This window comes from Sciurus vulgaris (assembly GCF_902686455.1).
Source record: "Sciurus vulgaris genome assembly, chromosome: 14".
Classification (NCBI taxonomy): domain Eukaryota; kingdom Metazoa; phylum Chordata; class Mammalia; order Rodentia; family Sciuridae; genus Sciurus; species Sciurus vulgaris.
This window is the reverse complement of record NC_136475.1, coordinates 16,078,889-16,093,999: the sequence shown is the minus strand read 5'-3', so window position 1 is coordinate 16,093,999 and position 15,111 is coordinate 16,078,889. Positions and strand designations below refer to the sequence as shown.

The window sequence follows — 15,111 nt, the reverse complement described above, 5'->3', positions numbered from 1 at the left end:
CAGAACAGGTACCGAACTGTGAATTTGGAGCTGAGGTAGCAAAGTGACAACTGCTACAGCGTGAATAATAAATAGTACTATGCACAACAATGGGCTATTTCTCAGCAATAAAGAAGAATGCATCTCTGAGACATGCAATAGGGGGATGAATCTCAATGCATTATGCTGTGTAAAAAAAAGTTCATCTCAAAAGGTTATATTTTGCAGGATGCAGTGGTGGATGTTTGTAATCCCAGCAGCTCAGGAGGTCGAGGCAGGAGGATCACGGGTTCAAAGCCAGCCTCAGCTAAAGTAAGGTGCTGAGCAACTCAGTGAGACCCTGTCTCTAAATAAAATACAAAATAGGGCTGGGGATGTGGCTTAGTGGTCGAATGCCCCTGAGTTCGATTCCCGGTACCCCATCCCCACAAAAAGTGGTTACATTTTTCCATTTATATGGCAAGCTTAGAAAGGTAAAACAGTGATTGAGAACAGATCTGCCATTTAGGGGTGCAAGAGGGTGTGACCCAAGTGAGGATCCGGGAGGGTAAGTAGTCCGATTGTTCTGGTGATGATGTGCTTCTACGCCCATGTTAAAGTCATCCAACTGTGAACCCAAGAAGCTAATTTTATTGAATGTTAATTAAAAACTGAATTTTTACAGTCTCCCTTTCCCCCGCCGATCAGGACTTCCACCCTTCCTGGCGCACGGATGCAGGCGATCCCTATTCTGGCTCTGCCTCATCTCTTGCCCCACACAGCGAAGTTCTTTGGGGTGAATTCTTTGGGCATGGCTCTCAGCTGGCTACATGGCCGGATGTTCCCCTGGCTTATGGGGATTCAGGTGCCTGCCTTCCCAACACTGTTTCCCTCTCCCTCCTCCCTCCTCACTTCCGCCTTGGTCTCCCATCATCACTGACATCCTGCAGAGGCTCTGATATTAGTTTGATCTTTGAACCCGGAAGGGAAAATTTCAGACCCTCCAGGATCTTTTTTCTTTTTCATACCAATCCCATGGACGCTGTGGAAATTCTAACTCTTCAGCTCTGCCAACTTTCAGCCAGTGGGTGGCCCATCTTCCCAGAGGGGAGACAAGCCTCAGCAATATGGGATGACTCCCTGGAGCTCTCTCACAGGTAGGGGTGAAGTGTCTGTCATGAGGGTGACGAAGCGTTGTGATTCTTGGACCAGGGCATCTGCCCGTAGCAAGATATTTTCTCACGGGAATTTTGTCAAACACCTCTGTTGGGAAAAAAAAAAAAAGGGGGTGGGCATTTGTCACTCTGGGTCCTTAAATTTGTGCTCTGTGTCAAAATTCAGAGTCAACTGGAGAAGCGCCATTTAACATCTGACCACCACACCCAGGTGATTGTCTGTGTCCTGTGTCCTTTAAAACCAGTCATGCACACGGGAATCTCTGGCCAGAATTTGGAAAGTTAAATGTAACCCACGGGCTATTTTTACCTATCTACACATGCTTGCTTCACGTCTTGGACTTTTTCTTAATTGAGTTACTGAAGAGGCAGACCTAAGCTATCTGCAGGAAACAGCTGCGTTCTTCTTCCACCATTGCCTGCCTTAGGTCCCCCATGGTCTCTTTGGCTTTCCCTGAACAGATTCCATAAGAAGCTATTTATAGATCAAACATCATCTACAACTGGGTGATGCAATTGTACGTTGAGTCTAATCAGAATAAGGGTGAGGTGGTACAGACAAGGCTGTGTTTATTTAAGTCAATTTGTCTCCAAACGCTCAGAGCAACCACTTTCCCTAGTCTCCTCTGTATTTGGTTGGGGTCATGTGACTATTTTTTCTAGAAGGTAAGTAGAGATGACATGTGGTTTCTAGGCTGAGGCAGTGAGGAGCAGGTGTGGCTCTTGACCACTCTCCCCATGCCACACCATGAGGAACCCCTTCCCAACCCATCTGGACTGTAAAGTGAGTGAGAAACTCGCTGCAGGATGATTTGTTACACAGCAGAGTCCGTCCTGACTAATGTAATTGGAAGGACTTTTCTGGTCTCCTCCCAAACACCTCAGAGGGCTCTCCTTCATGTGTTGCCGTCTGAAATGTTCGTGCTTTTCAGAGGTAAGGAAATCCACGTTGAAACAGATCTGTTAAGGTGGAGAGAGTTCCGAGTTCCCGCCATGTCTTCTGTCTCCTTCCCCGTCTGCCTTCTATTTTTAGCTTTCTCATTCTGGACGACATGCTTGTGACAGAGCAGTTCAGTTAGCAGTTGTTGAACTGAAGTGAGCTCTGAACTGCCACAGAAATAAAGATCCCGATAGAGAACTCACCCACCTGACTCCCAATTTTGCATGGAGTTTTCCAATTTATTATTGACAACTTGTTCTAGCAAAAAAAGTGTCTCTTTTTGACACTTTTCCAAATCCTTCACTTTCCGCTTCTGCAAAGCAACCTTTTCTCTTACGGTGAGTAGGGAGGATACAGACGTTTCTCAATGGGAATAGGATACACTGGAACCATACCCTTTAGTAAATTCCTCAGTACCATAGGATTCAGGGTAAATGTGAGGATGTAGATACCCCATTGCAAGTAGGTTTAATTGGTATGAAAAGATGGCGGGTACCGGTTCCACTTCACCCATCTCCCCCTGACACACACACACACTGAACTCAGTAGAAGAGCCTTGGCCACCCCAGAGCAGCAGATGCAGCCTATCTTTGGGGGATTTCTCTGGCTTTTTGATTTAGTGTGCATCACAGTGAAGCCAGAATTAAGGACAGGTAGTTAGTGTAGAAATAGGGGAATGGGGTCAAATCGAGGAAATGAAGCCATGAAGCCATCTGCCTCTGGAAGTTGGAGACTGCCCCTGGAAGAATGGAATGCAAGGATCTCCGGAGCCCATTGATCACCAAATTTACCTGCCTTTATCAAGGACTGCAAGAAAGGAGCTGCTAATTAATGCCCCCTGGGCCCTTATCTGCCCGAATCACCTCGTCCTTCCCCCTGCCCATGGCTTCTCACTTTGTGCAAAACCAGGCCTAGTCAGGTAGACAGGAGGGAGAGCTGAGGGGGGAGAGAAATGGAGAACAAAAGAGACCTTGACCTATAAAAGATGTAGGGTGCGCTCACTTTTTGGGACTTTAGAACATCAGCCGTGGCCCCCTTCTTCCTCCCGGGAGAAGTCTGTATTATTACCTTTAAATAAAACCTGCTGAATATGCTTGGCTTGGCGTGCTTCTCTAGTGTTCAAACTTCAACATTAGAAGGAGCAGAACTCGTCACTGTTAAATGGCGGTATCAACCGCATCTGGTCATTTTCTTCAAGCAATGAAGATCTGTTGGAGTTGAAAAATTAGCCCCATTCTTGATTCCCTCCTAGTCTTGACCCTCAGGGTTTATGGCACTATTCCACATGAAGTTGCTGTGATAATCTATGACTTCTATTTAAGGGACTTACACAACCTACGTACTCTTGGTTCTGTAAATAAATTCAACACTGTAGGCCACTTGCCCAAATGGGAGGAGACAGAGCCAGCCTCTGGACCTCTGAATTTTACCTCTGTCTACTTCCTGTGGCCTAGAAAACCCCCTTCCCCCAACTTTTTTTTATGACAGAAAAAAATATACTGATTCTGAATAAAAGCCCTCTTAAAGGAGTGGCTATAATAATGACTTGGGACCCAAAGCCAACTGTACTGATTAATTACTGTACAATAAGCCACAACCCCATCTGACTGACTTATCAACATGCAACCTTCCTAGAAGAGGCTTTCTTTTTACACTTCAGCATCTGAAAGATACCCCATGGAGAGCTCCTGCCTGTGGTTGACAAAAACCTATTATCTTCCCACTTCCAACTTCACAAATTTCTGGAACCTCACATACTCAGAATTTCCAAGTCCTCTGTTGGCCAAATGTCCTTTAGCAAATTGCTTTGTCTGCTTGGGAACCTGCTTTCCTGGATCTGCCCCAAAGATGAAGAAACCAACCCCTCCAGGAGAAGGAAGAGCTATTTCCCTGGCTATGGAATTCAGGATGGTTGGCAGTGAGGTTTCCAGGTGCAGAGTAGCATTTCTAGCCCACATGGAAGAGGCAGCCATTTTTACCTGACCCACAACCTTTTTAAAGAATTGTGGGAAATTATATGTGGAGGAAGGGGCACCAGGTCGCTCTTTCTGAGACATCCTGGCAGATTGGCCAGCCACAGCCAAGCTTGCTGGCCTCTGTATCAAGGACTGCCAAGTCAGTGAGCTTCCAGGCAGTTTTTTGCTCTGTCACAAAGCATCCTGGGATCAGTGGTCTCTTTCAGTCAACCTTTGGAGAATTTTTTCCATTGATCATAAAAACTCCTCTCTTTGCTAAAGGCTGTGAGTCATGAATGTTTTATCATTAAAGGACCCAAAACTCTGTCTTGCCACAAAGCTACAGATTGTCGAAGTCACAAGCTACCTGTGGATATTGACACTTCTGTATCTTTGTATTTTACACAAGAATATTCAGGTTCTGCCAATTAAGACTAAAGAGAGAATAAATTCTTCCGGCAACATCTAGCTTTCATTACAAGAAGTCAGGATCTAGGTAAAGAACAACTTGTGAAAGGTTTCCTCTGTGGACTGAATTCTGTCACTAAAGTTCATATGTTGAGCTTCTAATGTGGCTATATTTAGAAACAGGCCCTTTGTGTGTGTGTGTGTGTGTGTGTGTGTGTGTGTGTATCAGGGATTGAACTCAGGGGTGCTCAATCACTGAGCCACATCCCCAGGCCTATTTTGTATTTTATTAAGAGACAGGGTCTCATTGAGTTGCTTAGCACTTGCTTTTGCTGAGGCTGGCTTTGCACTTGAGATCCTCCTGCTTCAGCCTCCTGAGTTAAGGCTGTCATGGGACCTTGATCCAATAGATTTAGTGTCTTTATAAGAAAGGACATCAGAGAATTCATTAACCCTCTCTCTCTCTCTCTCTCTCTCTCTCTCTTTCTCTCTCTCTCTCTCTCACACACACACACACAAACACACACACAAAAAAACCCTTTACCAGAAACCTAATTGTCTGGCACCTTGATCTTAAACTTCAAGCCTCCAGAACCGTGAGAAAATAAATGTCTGCTCTTCAGGCCAGCCCGACTGTGGTAAGATGTTATGGCAGCCTGGGGTGACTGATACCAAGGTACTTGGTGTTGGGGCTGATGTGAAGTGGGTAGGGAATTCCTGAAGGAGTTAGACTGAGATTTTCCTAGACTGAGTCCCAGCAAGTGGAAGATGGCAGTCATTCCCTGGCACGTAAGTAGTTCTTGCAAAACAAATTGTGTGTGTGTTGGGGGGAGATCATCTGTTTTTTTCCCACACCCATCTATGTCCTTGAAGCCTGAGTAGAAAAGACCCTAAATCTCCTCCGACCCACTGCTATGGTTTGATTGTTTGTCCCCCAATCTCATGTTGAAATTTATTACCATTGTGGCAGCACAGGGAGGTGGGACCTGTAAGGAGGGCTCATGCGCTGTCCCGAGGAATGGATCCAGGCCACCACGGCGGGAGGGGCTCATTGTGGCTTGTCTCCTTTTGTTTCTTCCTCTCTCTGTCCTTCAGCTCTTCCTCCATGTGATGTGGTGCCTCTGCTATCATGCAGCCAGGTGGTCCTTGCCAGACGTTGGCACCTTGATCTTAGAGGTCCCATCTTCCCTGTGAGCCAATAAATCTCAGTTTATTCGAAGTGACCCAGTCTGTGGCACTCTATTATAGCAACAAAAAGGCACTAAGGTGTCTGCAATATCTCCCTGCCTTTCAGGATCTGGGGTCTAGCAGTTGCGTTTATCTGCCTGGATATCTACTGGCAACTCTTCTGGGAGCACCCAGGCCAGCCCATGTGGTCCACCCATGCAAAAGAGAAATTGTGATCCTCAGTGTCCAAGGCCATGGTCACCCTAAGGATAAAGGAATTTTACTAAGGAAAGAAAGAAAAGGAGGAATCGTTTTAGAAAGAAGAGAAGGAGACTAGACCTACTAGTCATTCCTAGTACGAGGGATAGTGGTGATGGGTGGGAGGGGAGGAGGACAGTGGGAGCAGTCAGTCCCTGGGAAGGAGGGGGAAGAGTGGAGGGAGAGTTGCTAGCTCAGTCACTTCCGTCTGGGCTCAGCTAGCCTTATGACTTGTTTTCTAAATAGTGGAAACAGGTGATAATGTGGGCAAGTTGTGGGCAAAGGATACAGTTTGGTTTTAATGACCTGCTCTTTTACTTCAGTTGCCCCATCCCTTTAGGATACACTAGGGACAAGTAACGTATTAGGCAGTATGGTTGAAACTAAGGGATATAAAACCTCTACCTATATGGAGTTTATAATCCCTGAAATAAAAAGAATCTAACACTTGGTATCTATTACGTACCAAGCATTCTCCCTTCTGTTATATGTTATGTCCCTTAATCTTCAGACTGTCTTTAAGAGCATCATCATCATCATCATCACCATCATCGTGGTAGACAGTATAACCAAAGTTTGAAGAGATCACGGAGCCTCAAGGGTCTTCTTTCAAGATTCTAATTCCCTTGGGGAAACTATCACCTTAGAGCTGCAGGAACGTGACTTTAACTCTGGTGTGGAGATCTGATTCACTGCAAAGCTCACCCCCATGGCCACCGCACCATGACTCCTGTCTGCTCCTCTGTGAATTGGGGGAGCCCCTGGAGTTGATTGTACCATTCATCAGGCTTGTCTGTTTGTCTCTGAGCGGTGGACGTTTGACTTTGTGGGGGCAGGGACAGAGCTCAGCTTTTCTGTCCTGAGAGCGGGGTCAAAGCTGTTGACTTGTCTCCAGGCCTGGGACGCAGGCTTTCAATTTTGGAGTATGATATACCAGGACTCGGTCCAAGGTCATTCCGCTTAATTGCTAGCTGTGGGCTTGGAAAGCAAATCATCGTTCTGGACAGCGTTGACCTATTCTCTATCGCTGCTCTTTTTCCTTCTTCCTCTTAAAAAAAGAATGGAAATTTGAGCCCTGAAAAAGGAAAAAGAGCCCAGACGCAAGACACAGACACTTCAGACCCAGAAGTGCTGCACAAGCAAGTTTTGGGTAAGTCAAAAGCGGTAAACACGACTGAAAGGTAGAGAAGGGTGTCGATCCTTCTGTCCAAAGCTGTTCTAGGAGAGAGGCGACTTACCAACTCACCGGGTGTGGGCCCAGAAAGTGGTGTCAGCTTTGCTTTGCTTTTGTTTCTTTTGGAGTTTCTCCAAAACAAAATTTGTCTCTGGGAAACAGAGAGAGAGAGAAGTCCCCCAAAGTTCTGCTTCCCGCCCTACCCAGCAGAAGCCCTGGGGGATGGGAAGGGCAGAGCACCCTTTTCAGGCCTGAGGAGAGACAGGCTATGGTGACCTACATCCTAAGAGATCTGCTGGAGAGAAGTCAGGGCATTCCTTTCTCAAGCTAGGACTCCAGGTGTGGATGGGTTTCCAAGAGCGGGTGACAAGGACCACGAGGACTTGTGGGTCAGGCACCAAAATGGGGTCAGAGCAGGGCAGGTTTCCACTGTCAATACAACTGTCCGAATACTCAGATCAAAAGCTTCAGGTATTTGCAAAGCCCTAACGTTCCACGTAATTCCTTTAATTCTCTGACTTGCAAGCGAAAAAATGTTCTTATGTTTTTTTCACCTTTCAGCTTCAAATCTCTCTTCGTATATGGCTAGGTATAGACCCGCAGGTGTCCAACGCATTATGATGTCCTGGTGGCTCTGTGAATGGATCTTTTTCAGGAATTTAGGTTAATCATTTAGATCGTATTATCATTGACACATATCAAAATGAATTTGGTTTCAATTAAAATATGAAGCTCCTGTTTATCAAGTGCCCTGACCCTCTCTAAATGGTTCTAGGAAAATCTGCACAACACAAAAAGTGTTCTTTAAACATCCCATCCTCTTTCTGGAGACACCTTTTCCTTCCTGGTGTCCCCAGGATACATGACAGCAAATTCTCCACTTTGTTGAGTGAAGGAAGCCCCTCTTATCCAGCCTCGCCCCTCTGCACTGCCTGTTAAAAGCAATTCTTACTGTTTCCTAAGTACCCGAAACTGTTCTAAGCATCCTATAAAAATTAACTAATTTAATCTTAATTTTTCTGCAAACAGATATCAGGTTTCCCAGCACCATGTGTTGAAAAGGCTACTTTTTATGTATTGAATTTTCTTTGAACTTTTGTTGGAAATCAATTGACCATATCATAAAGGTTTATTTCTGGACTCTTAATCTGTCCATTGGTCTACACTCTTATGCTTGTACCACACTGTTTTGTTTACTGGAACTTTGTAGTAGGGTTTGAAATTGAGAAGTACAAATCTTCCAATTTTATTTTTCTTTTCTTCAAGATTTTTTTGGTTTTTATGGACATACTCCTTATGAATTTCAGGACCAACTTGTCATATTCTAAAAGAAAGCACATCTAGAATTCTGGTAGTGATCATGCTGGACCTGTAGATCACTTTTGAGAGTACTGCTAATATAATGATATTAAGTTTTCTGATCTATGAACCCAGGGATTTGTTTTTATTACTTAGTTCCTTACTTTCAGCCATATTTTGTTTTTCAGAATACAAAGTTGACATTTCTCTTGTTAAATTTATTCCTAAGAATTTTATCTTTTGATGCTGCCGTAAATGGCATTGTTTTCTGAATTTCATTTGCTTTGTTACTTTAAAGTATAATTTGTTTTTATAAATTTATCTCATACCCTGCAAGCTTGCCATACTCATTTATTAGAGCTAATGGATTTTTAGTCAAATATTTAGGGTTTCTATATAAAAGTATATTGTCTGTAAATAGAAATTATTTTGCTTTTTCTATTCCAACCTGAATGCCTTTTATTTACTTTTGTTGCCTAGTTGCCTTAGATAGGACCTCCAGTAGAACAGTAAACAGAGGTGATGAGAGGGCACATCCTTGTCTTATTCCTAATTTTAAGCAAAACATATTTTGTCTCATACCACTAAGTATGCTGTGATGTTATCATGTCGAGGAAGTTCCTTTCTATTCCTACTCTCAATTTATTGAAGAGGTTTTGTCCTTTACTCTATGGATATGTTCAAGGACTTTTGGGTATTAATCCAACCTTGCCTTCCTGGGACAAGTCTCACTTGGTCATTTATAGGTATATAAATGCTTTCTCTTCTTGATGGGTTTGTTACAGAGCTGGGGCCTTTCACGAGACTGAGGCAGTGCAAACTCTGATTCTTGTGATCAAGTCAGGAAGATTTCAGACATGTCACTCCAAGTAACAGGCATGAGTTTTACTGAAGGGATAGAAAAAGTGAAAGGGGACATTCTCAAAGGAGAGAATGGGTACTCTCAGAGAAGAGAGGGAGAGTGTACCTCTCCTACACTTCAGTTTTATTGGGGATCCCAGAGAAGTTTCCAGAGTCCCATCCAGTTCTACCTCTTGACTTTTGACTAATAGGGTGACATCAGACTTTCAAGTCACCACTGCCATGACAACTGTGTCACCTTGGCCCATGCTGACCCATTCTAATTGGATTCTTAACCATACATTCTTACAGATTTTATTGTTAGAAGGAATTATCCTTATCTTCTGGAAGCTGGTGTGTGAAAAGGGTCACAAAAATCTCTCCCTTCAAAGTAACTTGGGTTCCTCTTTGCAATGTTATTTCCTGCCTGCATTTTCTTGCAGGTAACAGGTAGTTTGCTGAGGAATGAGGCATATCCTGACCACTTAGGCTAGGCAGAGCTGCAGGTAAATTGCTTTGTGACAAAGAAAGCATGTAGGGGTCAGGACAGTGGGGCCATGTTATAGAATTATTCTCTTAACCTTGTGTTCCCTCCATTCACACCTGTCTGTCCCCTAACAGATCAACCCTTTCCTTTTCTAAAATATTCTTCTGCAACATTTGCTATTCCAAAGATGATTTCATTGGTTATTTGTAAGTTACTCCAGTTCTTTCCACAATGTTTGCATGGTATCTTTTTCTGTTCTTTTACTTTTAATCTTGTGTATTTGAATCTAAAAGTGCACCATCTGTAGGCAGTGTGTAGTCTCATTTTCATTGTTTTTAAAACCTGGATATTTGGGATAAGCTTTGAGCAATTCTTGATACTGACTCCCTCCCTCTTCCCCAACTCCAGAGCTTGCTATTTGCTTGTTTATTTGGTTAGTGACTTGGCTGCCCTACTTCAGTATAGTTAGTTTATGCCCTCCCTAGTCTACAGCCTTGATATCACCAGTGCAAACTGGATTTCTCATAATCTCCTCCCTCCTCTCCCCTTACCCAGGTGACAGGTTTTAGCAGGCTTTTCTTTGATTTTTTTTTTTTCCACTGATCACCCTGCTCAGCTTCCAACTGGTCTTTTATCTCTACTAAGCACAGCCTCCTGTTTGCAACAATGCCTGGGACTATACATTCCTCCGAACTCCGACCATTTGAAGTCAGTTCCTTTCCTTTCCCAGCTTTGAGGCTTGCTCTGACCTCAGGAGGGTTCTTCTTAAAGTTCTATTGGTCTATCCTTTCTCCTGCTATCACGAAGCTTCTAGCTTTTGCTACTTGCTCACAACCCAAATCTCCATGGCTGTTGACAGTGACCTTAGGCTCAAACTTCCCTACACTAAGTCTCAAATAAGACTTGTCTCCTTAGAGACAGCTGTAGAGCTCTCCCTTCTTGCCTTTCCTCTTTTGTAGACCCTGTCTCAGCACTCTGGAGTGAGAACAGTGGCAGTCCCCTGCCCTTCCTGGAGTGAGGCCCTTCTTTCTGAGTGGGATGCTGGACAGGGGTAGAAGTCCCTAGCCTTCTTGACTTGCTCTTCCTGGTGGGAAAAGTCAGTTTCCTGAGCAAGCTGGTCAGAATAATCAGGGCCCCATATTCCTGGCCCTCTGCACCTGGGGTTAAAGTTCAATCGTATATTAGGGCTATCAGGAAGAAGGGATCTCTCAGTCACACCAGACTGCAGTAGATCTTGAGTGACACATTGCTGGGGCAGGAAGGGGCAGCTTTCCGTAACATGTACTGACAGCCTGACTCTTCTGGGCAGAACCTGTAACCCCATCCTGGAAACTGGAGTCCGCAGCTCCTGGTTACACCCACCTAGAGAAGAGCTTTCCTCATACGGAACTGTGGGTTGGGGAGAGAACGTGCCATGCCACCCAGCTCTGCAGGTCTCACGACACTGTTGTGGGTCCCGAGGACAACTTGCGGAGACTATAATGGTCGCTTTTATGTTTAATGGTTCTCACCATGATGGTGTTTTCCTTGGGGGAGAGTCTGTGAGTCCTGTCGCTGTCACTCCAGAAGTGCATCTCCTTGGCTTCTTTCCTCCCCAGCTGGTTCCGCCTTTGGTTCCCCCACTCCTGGAGGCTTGGTCTCACCCTCTGTGCACTAAATCGTGAAAGCATTTCAGAAAGCATGTTCGGACACCTGTGTGTGTCCTGCATGGAGGGAAGGGATGCCAAGGACTAACAAGGTGGGTGCCTCAATCTTCACCTGGAGTCCCACAGGGTAGGCTGGTGTGAATCAAGTTGTTCCCCGGCAACCCTCCCTAGCTGGCCTTCCTGGTCTAACAGTGACTGTGCTATCAGCCGTCGGTTAATTGTAAGTTAAAACACTTCATCATATATTCGTGAAGATTCAGAATTGTAGAGCAGGAAAGGGACCCTGGGATGGACAGCATCATCATTTTTCTAGATGAGGAAACTGAGACTCAAATGAGCGAATCAGATAATTCATGCCTGAGAATGGAGGTCTTCTCCATTGTTTGGGTCTTTCCACAGAGCACTATGGGAAATTCCCATCCCCTTTATTTATTTTAAGAAGAACACTAGAAAATGCAAATAAAACACCAGAGCTAGCATGGTGACACACATCTGTAATGCTAGCGACTGAAGAGGCTGAGCCAAGAGGATCACAAGTTCAAAGCCAGCCTCAGCAACTTAGCAGGGCGCTAAGCAACTTCGGGAGGCCCTGTCTCAAACTGAAAAAGGAAATAAAAAGGGTTGGGGCTGTGGTTCAGTGCTTAAGCCCCTCTGGGTTCAATCCCCAGTACCGAACAAAATCTATCATAAATAAACTTTCTATTATGGAGCTTCTGAGTAAAAACAGTTGACTCATTATGGTGTCAACTGTAACCTACCTGATGTTAATTTTAGTGACGTAGAGTCCAACTGTGAGGGAAAGAGAAAATAATCACTTGTGATCTCTTCATCCTGCTGTCTTATTATAAATTTGACACTGGGTGTTAGGACTGCAACCCCTCCTTCCTCAGTTTCTAGTGATCTTTGCTGAACATGAAATGTGGTTTAAAACAGTGAAAACTGGCATTTATTAAGTGCCAGCTATATACCAAGTACTTCACTTGCTCCATCTCATTTAGTGCTTCTAGCTGCTTGGTGAGATGAGCAGCATTATCCCTTTTCTTTTCAAATGCAGTAACCAGGCCAAGTTTGCTTGGTTAAATGTAGAAAAACTAGAAATAGATTAATCAGATTTGCCTCTGAATTAATTCTTTCATAAACACTCTTGTGATGGGACTTTTCAACTAATGAATCACAATAACAAAATTCCTTAAAACAGGAAATTTGCAGGCACTTGTAGAAGTTGTCATTTGGTTTCTTGTTCTCTGAGAAACTCTCTGTAGAGTCTCAGTGGAGTTGGAGTTCACTCCTGCGAATTACTTACTCATCACAAAGTCTAGTAGTACACTATGCCAACGTGACCCTGGCCATGGCCACCACCTCCTCCTCTTCCTTGCTCATTTACAGAGACCGTAAGACACAGTTTTCCAGAACATTTCTGGTTTACACCCATGGTCCAGTTTTTCTTCATTCTCAGAAGTGCCCTGGTTTGAATGAAGTTCATTTCATGGTCACCTTGTTCAACTTGCCAAGGGTGTCTCATTGCGGGTGCCCACTAGGTGGCAGCAGTGTAACCTGTGGAGCGCACTGAGAGCAAGCATTTCATTACAAAAGTCAAATCAGAGCAAATAATTAAGTGTGTTTCAAGAGCTACCTGCCTGACCATTCAGAACAAGTGAGAGAGTAGCAAGGGGAGGAGGGCAGGAACAGGTGCAGGACAGGTAGCTCCGTCCTGGGATGCCACAGAGCGGCAAGGACTCCCTTCCTCATTCGAAAGACTTGGATGACACATGGAATGAGCCCTGTAGTGTCCCTTCCGATTTTGACTCTCCAGATGAAATTTGCACGCAGTGAAGTGAGGATACAACAGCTCTGAATGAGGAGATTTTCCACTTCACATGTCATGATCCGATGAAGGTTCTGCAGGTAGCTCCTTGGGCTTAACGAGTTCTTGGAATGACTGCATTTGAGTCTGAAGCCGAATTGCCTGAACACAAGCAATTTAAAAAACAGTTGAAATCTTCTACACACAGCCTCAACAACATACTCGGACTCTCTGGGATTGACCCACGGGCTGCGTGTCTGTTACCTTGAGCCAGGTGGATGTAACTGTTCTCTAGAAGCCCTTCTCACGGCACGCATCTGCCCAGGGTGTGTAGCAGAAACCCACAGAATGGGTCTCAAGGTGTTTGTGCCTTTTAGTCCTTGGAACCAGTTGCTATTTCTAGTGGCCCTTGTAGGTTCTGAAGCATCTTCTTCTTTGAATGAATCTGCAAATTCCCCTGCCCAGCATGCACCTAAGTCTTGGTTTGCTGCTTCCAGCTCAATGCCAGATGAAAGGATATCTGTTTTTGAACTGGATTATGATTATGTGCAAATTCCTTATGAGGTTACCCTCTGGATACTTCTAGCATCTCTTGCAAAAATAGGTAAGTCCTTAAACACCTGGTTTTGGAAGTTGTTTCTCAAATAACATTATGTGAAAATGCCTTATAGATGGTGGACTAAATGGATTTCAAATGGTAACTATGATTAAATGAAAATTCTCTTCCCATTAATTCAAGGCCATGTCATTTTTTTTTTTTTTTTTAAATAAAGCTGTTTAATGCTTCAGGATTTTTGCTTTGATATTTAAGAGACTACATTGGGGTCCTGGGTTGCTTTGGTTTCTTCTCATTTCAGGATGACACTGCTATGACATTGTCATGTACAAGTTTCAATATGCTTTATAAAATATAAAGTACAAAGCATTAAGACCCTGGAGTGAAGCAGGTTGGAAATTTCAGGAAACCACGTAATGTCTCTTCTGTGAAATATTCTTCCTTCATTCTCAACCATATCACTGTGGAATTCATTAGTGGCTTCCATTGTTTATTCTTTACAAGTGGCGTGTGTTCCTTGAAACTTGACAGAAAGCAAGGAGCAAGACAATCACGGGAAACTCTTGTGTCCCTCAGAGATGGGATATGGGGCCATATGAGATGATATCTGTTGGTAAAATATTGGTTTACATCTAAGTCAAATGGAGCCAATGGTCTCCTTTGTGAAATAATGTGAATTTTTAAAGTGACAGGATTAAATGCCCACCAAGATTGTGTGTGTGTGTGTGTGTGCGCTGAAAACCAAGTGGTGCTTACACTCTGTGACTATTTAATCCCTAATTGCACTTCCCCCTAGAACCCTAAAACCTTAACTTGTTCCAAAGTGGAAAATCAATATGACCATCTCAACTCCTAAGCATAATCTCTCCTTTGTCTCAGCTCTAAACTTTATATTATTTGAGGAGGTAGATTGTCTGATTGAGGTAGAATCTCTGGAATATTTTGCTGCTCATATATATATACACACACACACACACACACACACACACACACACACACACACATTTGTCTCTAAAATGGACTTGAAACGTGGGTCCAGCCACACACACGGTCTGCAGTGAATTTTGGTGGACTTTTGTCTATCCATCTAGCTCCCTCCTTATGGCTTGGGGACGCAGTTGTACTCATTAGGAGCTTCTTTATAACCAATACTCGTTTTGAACTAGTAGAGTGTGAAGATCGGATGGGAATTGCTAGTTTGAAGAGCTCCCTTGCAATTCATTAAGTGATTAAGTTACACAAAGGATCTCAGGTTTTTTAGAGACGTGAAGTGAAAAATGGCTTTCCAAATGGATAATGTCCTCAGTTCAGAGCAGAGTCTAACACCTTTAAGAAAACCACGTTAACAATGAAAATGTTCAGGGTGGTCGTGATACTTGAGTGTCCCCTCTAGAAACAGGCTGGAGATTCTTGGTCTCCACGGCCCCTCCCCCACTCCGTCTCC

At 44.1% G+C, this 15,111-nt stretch overlaps 1 protein-coding gene across 1 annotated transcript in view; it reads left to right on the top strand.

Moving 5' to 3' along the window:
* The first annotated feature begins 8,030 nt into the window (after nt 1-8,030).
* Nucleotides 8,031-15,111, top strand: part of SLC9A4 (solute carrier family 9 member A4) — a 66,276-nt gene continuing 59,195 nt past the window's right edge. The window contains exon 1 of the mRNA XM_079110360.1: nt 8,031-13,715. Coding sequence (XP_078966486.1) covers nt 13,460-13,715 — 256 coding nt within the window. The 5' untranslated portion in view covers nt 8,031-13,459. The remainder of the gene's footprint in view (nt 13,716-15,111) is intronic.